We start from the raw sequence: 13,613 nt of genomic DNA, 5'->3' as shown, positions 1-13,613 counted from the left end.
TTGCTAAAATAAGATAGTTTAAGCTTATAAACTTTCTATAAATATAAAAAGCCATGTGTTTAGAAATTTTGTGTGTTGAATATCAATCAATAAAAAAAATAAGGTTAAATACTTTGTGTTTAGTTCTTTTAAGAATTGGTATCAAAGCTAGAAAGAAAAAGGAGAGCATAAACGAATCAACAAAAACACACACATGGCAACAAATCATACCTTTTCATAGCAACAAGAAGAGCAGCCTTCTCCCAATGCAAAAGCTGAAATTCCAGCAACAATTCAACGTGAAAAGCAAGAACAAGCAAATTGGCAGCAAATAAAGAGTTTTCTGAGGAGAGAATAAAGATTGATCAACTAGGGGCGGACAAGGTAAAATAAATGCCAAAATCAATTCATTATTTACCCGCATGTTAAAATAGATTCTCATTTGCCTAGAAAAAACTTAGTTAGAGAAATAAAATTTAGTGCGGTAATTAGTAATGAAAACTACAAGTAATTAATGAAGTTTAGTGTGGTAACTAATTATTCATATATTATCAAATTAAAAAATATATCCTTATGTTATATGAAGTTGCGAACCTGTATATATATCCCTCATAAATTATAATATAGAAGAAGATAATCATAGGTTGAAGAAGCTGCTCAGAAAACTATGAGAGTTCCTCAATACTAAATTGAATGTTTACGAACATTAATTTATGAGAATAATTATTGAGGTAGAAGAAGGATTTCTAATTGAGTTAAGAGAAATTTTCTAAATAAAAAATGATATGTGTTTAGAATTTTTATTTAACTAATTAATTAGAATCCTTATTAAATTAGTATTTATAATCTTTGTTCGAATATAATAGTTTGAGTTTATGATGTAGATTAAATACTTTGTGCGTTAAGTGCTGTTTTCAACATATATATGCAATTAGAGTTTATTTATGATTCTTCACCAGTTTTCATTGTCAAATTATCTTTTTTTTTTAATAATCATCGAGAGTATATTAAGAAGGTTATAAAATTAATAGTCAAAGAGAAATACAAAGGATATATTACAACAAACAACAAAAAAAACTGTCTAAAATTTTTTATTACACTATAATTTAGAAAAGACCGCCATCGTAGCTCAGTGGCTTGTCTGTCATTGTCAAATTATCTTAGCTGCTCCTATTCTTTAACAGTTACCTAGTTATCCTTTTGTTCTGACTTGATTTTCAAGGAGGATCCACTCTATTTTCATTACCAATGCCTTATTGAGAATATCTCATGCATTAATTACTTGAAGTTGGGTTTTTGGATTAATTTTTGTTTTCTCTTAATTTTTCCTGTGGAGGAGGATCAGAAGTTTGTAGTAAGCTGAATCTTCTTATTTTTCATACTAATTAGTATTATAAAGGTTTGATATGTGCTTTTCTTCTACCTTCACTTCATAATTTCTAGATGATTATCTTAATTCTTTCACGATATTAAAGTAAATATAAATACATATGTCATATACAACTATGTGAAGCAATTGTGGTAAACTAATCTCCGTTAAAAGCTGTTGGATATATATACGAGTGGGTAAAAACATTTAAAAAAAAAATTAAAATATGATTAAATTTTAAAAAATTTTAAAAAATAAAAAAATCAAACCGGAAAAAAAACCAAATCAATCGATTAGATAACCCAATATATAAAATATTGATACCAAGTTGAAAAAAAAAAAGCATAAAAGTTTCTTAACTAAGTACTTTGAACCACAATTTCTTGACATAGATTTATTATGATTTTGTTTTTCTTAAATTAATAAAAGCCCATAACATAAGTTTTAGTTTAAGATGTATATTGAATATTTTTCAATAAAATGTAAAAGCAAAAGAATTAAGAACCAGTCTCTTATCCTAGATCAACCTATGTTAAAATTCTTAAAATTATTCAAAAATTTATGATAATACACGAGTTTATTTATGTATTATTTGATTTCTTATTATTTTTTAATTTAATTATGAAATTAATTAATACAATAGTATTTCTTTAGAAGTAAAGCAATTAAAAATTTAAAGTCAACATGAATAAAAAAATAAATATATTATATAGTTTTTTAAAAATTTACTAAGCTTTGATTTTAGTTTAAGGATAGAAATTTCTAAATTCAATTTCAAAAAAAAAAAAATTTAAAAAATGATATAAAGTTTAGGTTGAATATTTTTATGGATTGATGATACACAAACAAGATTATGATAAAATAATCAAATAATTAATTATATACCAATCGAATAACTAAAATTGTATATATTATCTCTGTAACGTGGGACATGCAACTAGTGTACTTAGTTTCAGGAGGGGTGACAGATTTTTTTTCTTTGTTAGGGGGGACTAAATTTCACTAGTTTTTAGCACTAAAATTCAAAACTTCGTTGGATTTATGGAGGGGAGTATTGTTAATTATTTTTTTCAGGGGCAGGGCCCTACTAGCGGGGCCACTGAATTTTCTATGATAAAGTGATAAAATTATGTATACATTTTAAAGGCTAGAAAAAAAAATGATAGAATCACGAGTAGGATTATTTGTGTTACACTAAGTAGAAATGGTAGAAATTAATGGCAATGATTTTTGTAACTTTACTAAATCTGCTAATCATTATTGTTTTTTGAGTTCTTTTTATATATGTAATTGCTGTGTAGCAGGGTGAACTACTACTACCTTGTTCTTTTTGATTAATGACAGTTCTCATTCATTGGGAGAGAGAGAGAGAGAGAGAGAGAGCTTATCCAAGTATTTTCGAATATTTCCTCAATGATGCAAAAAACAAGATGAAACCTGTTTTACTAATTGTTATTATATATTTTCAACATTATGTGAAATTTTCTAACAATTGTGTGGATCTCCATGAGAGCAAACAGAAGCATGTATCGAAGGGAATGCCCCATCAGACACGAGAAAGAAAAAAGATTAATAAGATGGTACTATATTCACGTAACCAAATAACAAAATGAGGAATGGGAATCCTGCATTACGTGATGTATTGTTAAAGAAAAAGGTTGTATAAGCGTGTATCGGGTTTTTTCTTTCTTTCTTTTCTCTCCCCTTCTGCCTTGTGTGAGACAGTGCAGTGGCAAAGAGATTCAGTCAAATGCAGAATATTGGGTTAATCCTGGTCATGATCATATGACCTGACATTGGGTTTCTAGCAGTAAAAATAAAGGAGAAATTAGATCAATGGATAGGTTAAAATATTGGGGTAGTGGGTGTGAAAATGTGGATGACACTCTGTTAAGCTCGGATCTCAAACGGCAAGAGAAGACTCTCTTTAGACCGAAGATGTGAATTGTTATAGGAACAGTGGGGGGCCTCGCTCGTGCCTCTCAGCTCTCATTTTCTAATGGAACAGAGTCTTCGAAATTAGCACAGAACTGACACGAGCCATATGAGGAGAAAGTGTCTCATTTTTTTAAGTTGACAGGATTTTTGAGAGTGAAAACTGCGAAAGTGGAAAAACACGAAGAAAAGGTAAAATTCAAAGTAAAGAAAAAGAGCATTTCAAAGAAGTGATAAGCGAGAAAAGGGTTAGAAATTTGTGTCCTTAAAGCCTCTTTAGAGACCCATTTTTAAGCACATGTCCATGAAAGCAATATCAAGGATCCTAAGTTAAAAACCCTTATCATCTACTGTTAATCTTTACCGGATTTTACTGTATCGCGTCTTGCGCATTTTATTAGATCCGTAGGGATGATCAGCCCCCATTAATTAAGTCTCTACTACTTGATCAAGCACCTGTTGTTGCAATGGGGTTATATGATCTATCAGTAATGAATATATATACTGCAGGTTTTCGATACAATACCTTCACCAAATACCCTAGCTCTTAAACGTGGCCAGCAAGCCATCATTCTCAAATAGAAGGATAAAGATTTTATAGTACATCTAGAGAAAAGCGAAATTGACCCCAAATTCTCCGGGCTATAGCAGAACAAAATTGGTAGACAATGGATCACTCAGCCAACAAAACCTAGTCGAGGGGCATCTAGTGAAGAAAATGAAACCATTGGACCAACTGTTTGGAGATCTTGCTGCTTGTATGACCCTAAAGTTGGTCTTGACTTGCAATAACGGTGATTCAAACTCGTTCTTGCACCATTCCCTAGTAAAGTTAATGATGGTTTTGTTAAAGACTTGTGGTGAATGTACTTAGCTTCATAATCACATTTAAAATCCTCTAATTGCCCTTGATAAAACTTGTTTATCTTCCTGATTAACCATGCCATCCAAATCGAGCAGTCATTACTGGATGTTGGAGACAACTTGTACTTTTTAAGATTTTTACGTTTACAAAAACTAAAGGAGACGCTCCTAAAGGTGGAAAAAAAAAAGCGAAAGGACAGCTCTTTTTGTGATTCTTTGGCCAGTAAAAGACCACCCTTTAATTCCCACACCATAGATTTTGGATGATTTTGAGAAAATTTTCTAAATTCATCATTGAATTCTAGCTTTTTTTATGAAAGGGGCGGGGACATTTGGGTACAGGTGTCGCTAAAATGCAACGCATGCCTTGAACCCCCTTCTTTCTCATTGGAAATTTTAGATTCTCCTCGTTGCCTGAAATTAGTCAGTTACGAGGGAAATTTCCTCTCAGTGAATAACACGACTCCATCGTTCACCCGCTATTGACAAAATTCAATGAATCCATCCATCCAAAATAAAACAACATAATTAATTAAAGACTCTGCATTCTTTACTGGTAATTAACCCGGATAATGAACACGTCATGATCGATCCAACGAGCATTCCCCTGTCCGAGCTTGATGTGCATTTGAAGCTCCAAGCGAGAGATGAAGAACGATGCAAGAAATAAAACTCTTCGATCATGATTCAATTTCGTACAGATTTCACAACCACTGCTGCTAGAACATGTAATCCTGTGTGCGATGAAAGATAACCAATGCTTAAACAATAACAATATTAATGTAACCTGTTATTTATCCATATATAATTCTAATGATTTCATGCATTATCTTTTCCTTTTCAAAAGTGGGTTTCGCAGCCTATATATACTCTTTTCTTTTGTTCGATTCTCTTCGATGAATAGTAATAAATAAATAGATGAGTGATCGTCATATAACATGGTATATTACGAGAATGAACAGTACTGAGATTTAGTGAGTGTCCATTAATTTCATCAGATCGCTCTATCGATCAAGAGAAGTCTTTAGGTATAATTTGATATCATCATGGTTGAACGTTGCTCATCATTGAGTTATATCACATATATATGCGTCCTAAAATGAAGTATGAAAATTAATCATATATAGAAAAATAACTTCAAAAGTTTCTAAAAGGGGTTTTTTTTAGTATTACTGTGCTGTACTTTGCCTACAGTATTATGGGGTTGTGTATTAAAAATAAAAAATCAATTTATCAAGAAACTTGTTGTTTTATTAAGTAGAATTATTGTAATTTAAAACTACATCGATCCACTTAATTATTAAACACTGCTTCTGCTAATCTTATTTTAAAATCACACCATGTCACATTAATAGAAAACAAGCCTATACATGAGTACATCTACTCGAAGAAAAATAAAATAAAAAATAGATAACTATAACTATTTTTTATCACGACTAGATAAGCATAATTTCTGACTAGCCGATCCCTCTCCTTTTTATCTGCGAGCATGGTCTGAAATCCCTATTTTATATATATATATATATATATAAAATAAAAAAGTGAGAGAAGAGGAAGAAGAACGGTCGAAAATCCATCCAAATTTGTTGCTCTTCGCACATTCTTTTTAATTATTGTTCTAGACTCTCCAAACTCGCATCAGTTTCGACCGAGGAATGCTCTCGGTAAGATCATAAAAAATAAACCACAAAGGTTCTTTTTGGTAAACTGATAGTTACAGAATCGATCATCATGACCATGGTATATAGTAGGATTTATTTATCGGTGTGGCCCTGCTGAAGAAATAAAGCGGTGCGATATTCATCAAATACCACTACCGTTTTATTACTTTGATCCATCATGGCATTGCGGTGGTATTCATAGAAAGCTTGACAGAATTGTGGCAAATTACGGCTACCTTTTAGGCAACCAAATTTAATCTCCGAGGTAACTTGTAAAATGCCTTGCCAGAGATGGCTTCTACTGTATCGGTCAATTCCTCAACGTTTCGATGGTCGACGGCAACGTATAAAAATATGGAAAAAACACTCCAATACTCCATAAGCAACAACTAATCAAGCAATTTCCATCGAATCGAGCCACGTAACTTTTTCTCTTTTTTTTTTTGCTTGATTGTAGGAGATGTTATCTTACAGATCAGTGGACTGTCTTAATCTATTCCCAAACTAAATTCAACAAAATCAAAACACGTGATTCCTCTTCCAACTCCATTCTCAATTAAAACGCATCATTCCCGGATAATATTTCATATTGTAATATTAATTATTTTTTGAAGAAATTTTATTCCAAAATATATTAAAATAATATATTTTTATTTTTAAAATTTTATTTTTAATATTAACACATCAAAATAAATATATATAAATTAACTTTAAACAAGAAAAAAATCAGATTTTTGTCAAATAGTGATTCAAATACACTCTCAAACACTAGCACAAATAACAATATTTTGTGAGGAGAGAGAGAGATGTGACAACAATACTAATGTCACTTATTTGGTATTTGGATCCTCGGAGGATTTTAAGATAAATGAGAAAAATTCTGCCATAAATTAGAGATTATATATATATATATATATAGGTGACTCCGTTCGCCAAATATTTTCTAACGCTAAAAAATGATATATTAGGTGATGATAATACAATAAAATTGTAGTTAAATTTACTAAATGTGATTCGGGATATAAGACCAAAACAACCCACATAAAAAATCAAAAAGAAATTATAAAGTGATTGAAAGATTGAAGATTAAAACTGGATAAAAATCAAATGAAATTAAATATTAAATGATAAAATTAAAAAAAAAAACAAATCAAGAAAAAGAATATGAATATAGCAATCGAAAGAATAAGGATAAAAAGTAGATTAAGAAAATAAATGCAATAAATGGTAATGGATGAAATTGCAAAAAAAAAAATCAAGAAGATTATAAAACACATAAATAGATCGATCAAAAGTAGAGAAATCAAATTGGATAAAAGAATCAGATTGAATAAAATGCCTATGGACAAAATAATAAAAAAGGCTAAACTTCAAACGGCATTAAAAACCAAATAAATAGTAATCAAAACAAGGAAAACTAAAATCGATAAAACTACAAACCAGATGATCAACACGATTGTTTTTTGAAAAGTCGTACGTGAATTTCAAGGGCACGAGAGAAAAAAGAGAAAAACACTTCACCACAACTTAATCAGATATTCTCCGTGAGCACGCGCCGCACCGATAGAAAGAGAACAATTTGCCGCTCCCAATGCTACCGGGGAAGCAAGATTTTGGTAATTGAACAAGTCATATGCACTATCTAAATAGTGTCGGGCTCGTTATGCGACTTCAACTTTTTTATTAATAACTAAAAATTACTAAACAACCCACAATCAAATTGAAAAATAACAAAAAAACAAGAAGAAAATTATTAAAACACCCTTAAAATTAACCCCTTTTTTTTCAGATTTCAAGGATAATCTCGACATCTCACTGTTTAAAAAAAAAAACAAATAAGCCTCTTTGTGCATTTTCATTCTTTTCTCTCCAAAGTGCATGGCCATAATTTTATTGTATTTTTATTTTTGAAAAGACCAAAAAGTTCTTTACCAAAAGCTTAATTTGTTTTTAATGTTTAAGGATAAAATAGTTATTTTATTATTTTAATAAAGATATTTTGATTAATTTATCGAAAATTAATTTTACAATGAATAATGTATTATTTAGAAAAGACAAATTTATCTGCATGACAGGTCAAATGAGTTTTTTTTATAAAGGGAAAAAACATATTTACATTGCTCCGGTAAATTGAAACTTGTGTTTAGGATGATAAATCACTTATGTCATTTAGTTTTTTTTTAATATATATATATATATATGAAGCGAAAAAGTTACCATTAAGGGCACAAAAGGTGTAATAAATAAAAATATACCCAATCTTAGTTTCGACCTATTCTCTACTGTGCCATCAATGGGGTGGTAGGTGTTAAAGAAGTAAAGAACTGTCCTTGGACAGGCAATAAATCCCTACAAAATCTTGTAAATGCCCTTGTGTTGTGTAATATTTTGCTCGTACTATTCCATTTCTCTGTGATTCTCATGCCTATATTGCCCCCACCCTCCTCTCTCTACCTGCCTTTTACCCTAAAAAGAGCCCACTCATTCTCCCTTCATAAACCCCTGCTTGGAGTAGCGGTCTTTTCAGCCCCCAACTTCGATAGATACTGGGTGAGAGACTGATAAACAGATATACAGAGAGAAACACTTCACCTATATAGGTTTTGTTTTCACCTTCTTTTGTAAAAGACTATTCTTTGTTCTTCTATTCTTTGATATAAAAATCTGTTCTTTGTTCTAAAACACATCTAAAATCTCTACACACACACAAAAATCCTTGCTTTGACACGCTTGCTGCTTGATGAACTTTATTGCCTAGATATACAACAGAGAAAAGGAGTGATTTTTCGGAGAGGTATTATTAAATATGGCACCAAGTTTTGATTGTGCAGTTTCAAACCTTCTATGTGCGGAAGATAATAATAGCATCTTCGATGATAACGATCACTATGATGCTACCGTGGAGGAGTTTGAGGCCACGTGGCATCATGGGAATCATCAAATCTGTAATCAAAACGGTGGTGGAGATGGCGGGTGTTTGCCGATGCAGAGTGATGAGTGTTTGGTTTTGATGGTTGAAAAGGAGTGTCAGCATTTACCTAATGGTGATTACTTGAAGAGACTGAGAAATGGAGACCTGGACATGGGGGCTAGAAAAGAGGCTGTTGATTGGATTGCAAAGGCGGGTTCATTTTTTTTTCTTTTTTTTTTCACTATAGTTTGATGTTCTAAAATGGCGATTATATGGGATTTTCTATATTTATATTTTTCTTGACTGGTTTTCAAAATATGAGATTTGGTTATCCAAAAGGGGGTTTTTTTTTCACCGTATAGTGTATAGGACTTCTTTTCATTTTCGGATTGGTATATCGTGATGATTACAGTGATATCTGTGCTGGATGTGTGGAGATAGATTTGTATTTGCTGTATATTTTGATTGATGTAAAGCTATTTTTCTAGTGTTGATTGTGCTGAGTGACTCTTTCATATCGGTGTTGTGAGTACTTCGAGGCTTTTGATGAAATAGGTTGCGTTTTTTTCTTTTTGTTTGGTGTTCTTTTTTCTTCTCCATCTACTTAATCTGAAGTGGGTCTGGTGGGTTCCCTTCTTTTTTCCCTTTTTTGGGGCCGGTGCTAATTTGTTAATTGCATTTCTATGTGGTCTTTTCTATTTTTCCTAGAAGATTTTTTGTGCATTTATTTTTTCCTTCCCCTTTTCCTTACATTTGATTTGCCTCGCACTAATGCTGATTGTTGTTTATGAGCTGTTAGGTTCTTTTTTGTTCTGTTCGATTATCTCGATTCCTCAATTGAGCTTTTGTTGATGATCAATACTAATGGTCTTGTTGCTCAACAGGTTCATGCCCACTTTGGTTTTGGACCACTTTGTGCGTATCTATCAATAAACTACTTGGATAGATTTCTCTCTGCCTATGAATTGCCTGTAAGTCGAAATCAAGCAATCATGGCATTGTTGTTTGGCATCTCTCTTGCGATCCTTTATGTTTTTACTGGTGTGCTGCGCCTAATTCCATTTTGATTTCATTTAGTTTAATCCTGCTGTGTGTAATCTGCAGAATGGTAAACCTTGGATGATGCAGTTACTAGCTGTGGCATGTTTATCTCTTGCGGCCAAAATGGAGGAGACTGAAGTTCCACTATCTCTAGATCTACAGGTATAGATACATCAGAATTTCCGTTTGCATTACCTGTGAAGTTCATCTAATAAATTTAAGGATCCTGATATTTGATAGGTGGGCGAATCAAGATTTGTATTTGAAGCAAGAACTATACAAAGGATGGAGCTTCTTGTATTGAGCACATTGAGTTGGAGAATGCAAGCAATTACTCCTTTCTCCTTCATAGACTATTTCCTTAGCAAGATCAATAATGATCAGACCCCCCCACCTAAGTCTTTAATCTTGCAATCAATCCATCTCATACTGAGCACAATTAGAGGTCCCTTTCTCACTCTTATGCACACATTGGCAATGTACTATCTAAAATAATTTCTCCTTGCAGTTGGAAAAACTTTATGATGGAGATATTTGAGAGGGGGTGTCTTATGTTTTTGGTGGGTGGGAATTCAATGCAGGGATTTACTTCTTGGAATTTAGGCCTTCTGAGATTGCAGCAGCTGTGGCAATAGCTGTTGTGGGGGAAACCAAAACAGTGGACGCTGAGCAAGCAATTTCTGTACTCGCTCAACCTGTACAAAAGGTAAAGTTGGTGCCTTGTGGTCCAAAACAATAAAGGGACATAAATGATGACTCTTTTTGGTTATATCATTTTGAGTTTGATTACTTACATGTGCGATCACCTGAGACATGTTAAATACATGAACCATTGAATATGTTCTTTTGTATTTTTTTTTTTGGCAGGAGAGAGTGCTGAAGTGTCTTCAACTGATTCATGATTTGTCGTTGTTTGGTGGATCTGTTAAGGGCACAAGCGCGTCACTCCTATCAGTGCCCCAAAGCCCCATTGGGGTGTTGGATGCTGCATGCTTGAGCTATAGCAGTAACCACACAACTGTTGAGCCATGTGCAAATTCTTCACACAATACCCCGGATGCTAAAAGGAGGAAGCTAGACAAACCCTGCGAGGCGTAGTTACAAAATGAAAGTTGGATTCTTTTACCTAGCTTCTATTTTATTTTGTTACATAGGAGTTTTTGGTGTGCTATGAAGGTGTTGCCAAAGAAAATCCCCCTAAATCCAACAAAAGGAAGGCAGAAAGAGATGATGGTAGAGAGGGATGGAGTTGAAAAGAACAAAAAAAATCTGAAAAAAGCTTTTATAAATGGAGTTCAATAAGTTGGGTCATGATTAGAGGATGGATGCAGAGTGGGATCGAGCTGCGGCATGCACTTGGCATGAAAAGGACAGTCACTGCTGTTAAATTAGACTTCTTAACGGCTATAGACAAGGAGTAGAAAAGATTAAAAAAAAAAAGTTTTTTTTAGATACAGTTTGTCCCCGGGTTTGGTTCTTTGGTTAAAAGAAAATTTAAAAAGGAAAAAAAAAGAGAGAAGGGTAGTGGTATGAGATATATCGTCGTAGTATTTGCAGAAAATTCAGCTGGATATTCATTTCCAGTTTGTTCAATCATTTTTGCTTTTTATCGAGGATTGGAAGAAAAAAGAGAAATATGGTACAGAACAATCAATATGAACTGATATAAAGTATATAGTGTTTTTGTTTTGGTCTTTTTTCAAATGTAAGATAACTTATAAAATATGGATTTCTTCTCTGGGTTGTTTTATTTCATCGCTCTCTGAACTAATCGAGTATCCTGGGTCTGTTACCAGTACCATACCTTTGTATGACCTTGTGTCTGGTTAGACCATGAGCTTTGTTGGTTTTTTGTAATAGAAAAACATCATTCATCAATTGGTGAGATACTTCAGGGCTGCAATACAGCAATGATTACACAGCCACCGTCCGTGTTGGAGGGGTGGATCAAACTGTGTCAGATGTTATCTTGATCCAGTAACTGGGCAAGCGTCATCCATCCGTTTATAGGTTTCATTGTAGGGATGATGAAAAGCCTCAGTGACGAGTGTGGGTGGGCACACTTTGTCGTATGGTCATCTCTGTGGCTGGTTAATGGATACCCATGAGTTTTGGTTTGGGTTGGTAAGTCGCTTTTGACTGAAAAAGGAGAAGAAAGAGCCGAACGAAGGAACAGGAAAATAGTGGAGGCAGGCAGGCACCTGCGATTTGACCCCCGAGCACTCGCTGCCAAGGTCACAAAAATGTAAACCAGAAAATGCGCCACATCATCACCTAATAAAGGACTTCTGGGGATTATTCCTGACATACGGACATTTCTAACCAGTTTGAAAAATCAAACCACCAATCACATGGGCGTTCTGTGTCCCAAATATATGAGAAGAGAAAACGATGGCGACAATTTTCTTTTCTTTAATAAAGTACTTGGGAAAATATTGATTGTCTTATTTTTTACTCTTTGGTTATTAGCTACAGCGGTGTCTGAGCTCTCGTGTTTTCCAATCGAATTTTTGAAGGATCTCCGCTTTTTTCCGACGAAGGCCTTTTCTTTTCTTCTCAAGAAAGGAAAATCCAAATCTCTCACTGTGAGAAATTGTCAAACTTTTCAAACCATCTTTCCTGTCATAAACTAGTTTGGCCCATATCCAAGAAAATTTATGAAATGTGTATGCTTTAGTAATGTCCCGATCAAACAGGGATGGAGTAGACATTTTCCCTTTTCCAAATCACAACCATATTCTTGAGAAAAAACATGCACAGAAGACCAGAGAACAGTGATGATAGTCAATTGTCAGGGTTTTTCCCAATTTCAGAGTCTTCAGAAAAAAAATGGAGAAAAAATGAAACAACCATGCCAGTACTATTATAAAAGCGACAAGAATAAGATTGACAAATAAAATATCACTTCAATAAGGAGGAGTGCACTGATGGAGAGTTCTTGATTCGAGTTGCATAGCACCCTTGTTGAAATTTGATTTTTTTTGTCCTGGTCGAAAATCGACGAGCGGCTTCATTGATTAATTAATTATAATTAGAGGAACAATAGAGATGGCAAATCAAGTAACTGGCTCCTCGGGTTTCACCGGTTCAATTTGAATTTGATTGACAAAATCAAATCTGACAATACTGGCTCAAATTAGCTTCAAAAAAATGCATTTGTTAACTCAAATAATACCTATTGTTTTATGATTAAAATAATAAAGGAAACTTTTAAATATAAAATAAAATTATATAAAAAAATAAAATTATTGACCTCGGCAAACCGGGGTTTTGGCCAGGTTTGAACTAGGTAAAACTCAGGACTAGAATTGGCTTGGTAAGACCCTAATGACATGTCAGCAAAGGTTTTTCTCTTACTCAATTAAGCCTTATGATTCTTTTTTTATTGGTAACTATTCTATACCAAAGTTTATTATGTAAATATTAAAAGAAAATTTTATTTTTTTAATACGAGATTAAAAGTCGATTAGTAAATATTTTATGTAAACATGAAGAAATTTATGTTTTTTTAATGTAAAATAAAGATTTTTTATTATTTAAATACTTCAATTTAAAAATTAATTTTTCCAATAAAAATTCATCTTTACAACTAAACAAAAAGGTTATCTTTTCTCAACAAAAACAATACACATTTGATAAAATGTTATGGTGAAAGGAGAACGATTGTGTAATGCTTGCTAGTTTTGAATTTCGATACGGAAATATTCCTACCACTGTATTCGTACTTCAATATTGAGTGGGTTTCTGAGCTGATGTTTCCAAACTGACACTAAAAGCATGGCCACTCCCATTTAAAATCCTTGCATCGAAGTAATGGAGTATCCTCGAAAAGTGTACAGAAGATGGACAAACA

The 13,613-nt window shown here is 32.9% G+C and overlaps 1 protein-coding gene across 1 annotated transcript; it reads left to right on the top strand.

Annotated features, from left to right (window-relative positions):
• The first annotated feature begins 8,178 nt into the window (after positions 1-8,178).
• Positions 8,179-11,515, top strand: LOC18096243 (cyclin-D2-1). The gene is made up of 6 exons (XM_006386360.3): positions 8,179-8,929; positions 9,604-9,690; positions 9,824-9,922; positions 10,001-10,205; positions 10,342-10,466; positions 10,628-11,515. The coding sequence occupies exons 1-6, from the start codon at positions 8,615-8,617 to the stop codon at positions 10,856-10,858; spliced, it is 1,062 nt and encodes a 353-aa protein (XP_006386422.1). The 5' UTR covers positions 8,179-8,614; the 3' UTR covers positions 10,859-11,515.
• Positions 11,516-13,613: the final 2,098 nt, after the last annotated feature.

The sequence above is a fragment of the Populus trichocarpa genome, chromosome 2 (genome assembly GCF_000002775.5).
Source record: "Populus trichocarpa isolate Nisqually-1 chromosome 2, P.trichocarpa_v4.1, whole genome shotgun sequence".
Classification (NCBI taxonomy): Eukaryota; Viridiplantae; Streptophyta; class Magnoliopsida; order Malpighiales; family Salicaceae; genus Populus; species Populus trichocarpa.
Note: the sequence above shows the minus strand (reverse complement) of the source record. Positions and strands in the feature narration are given on the sequence as shown.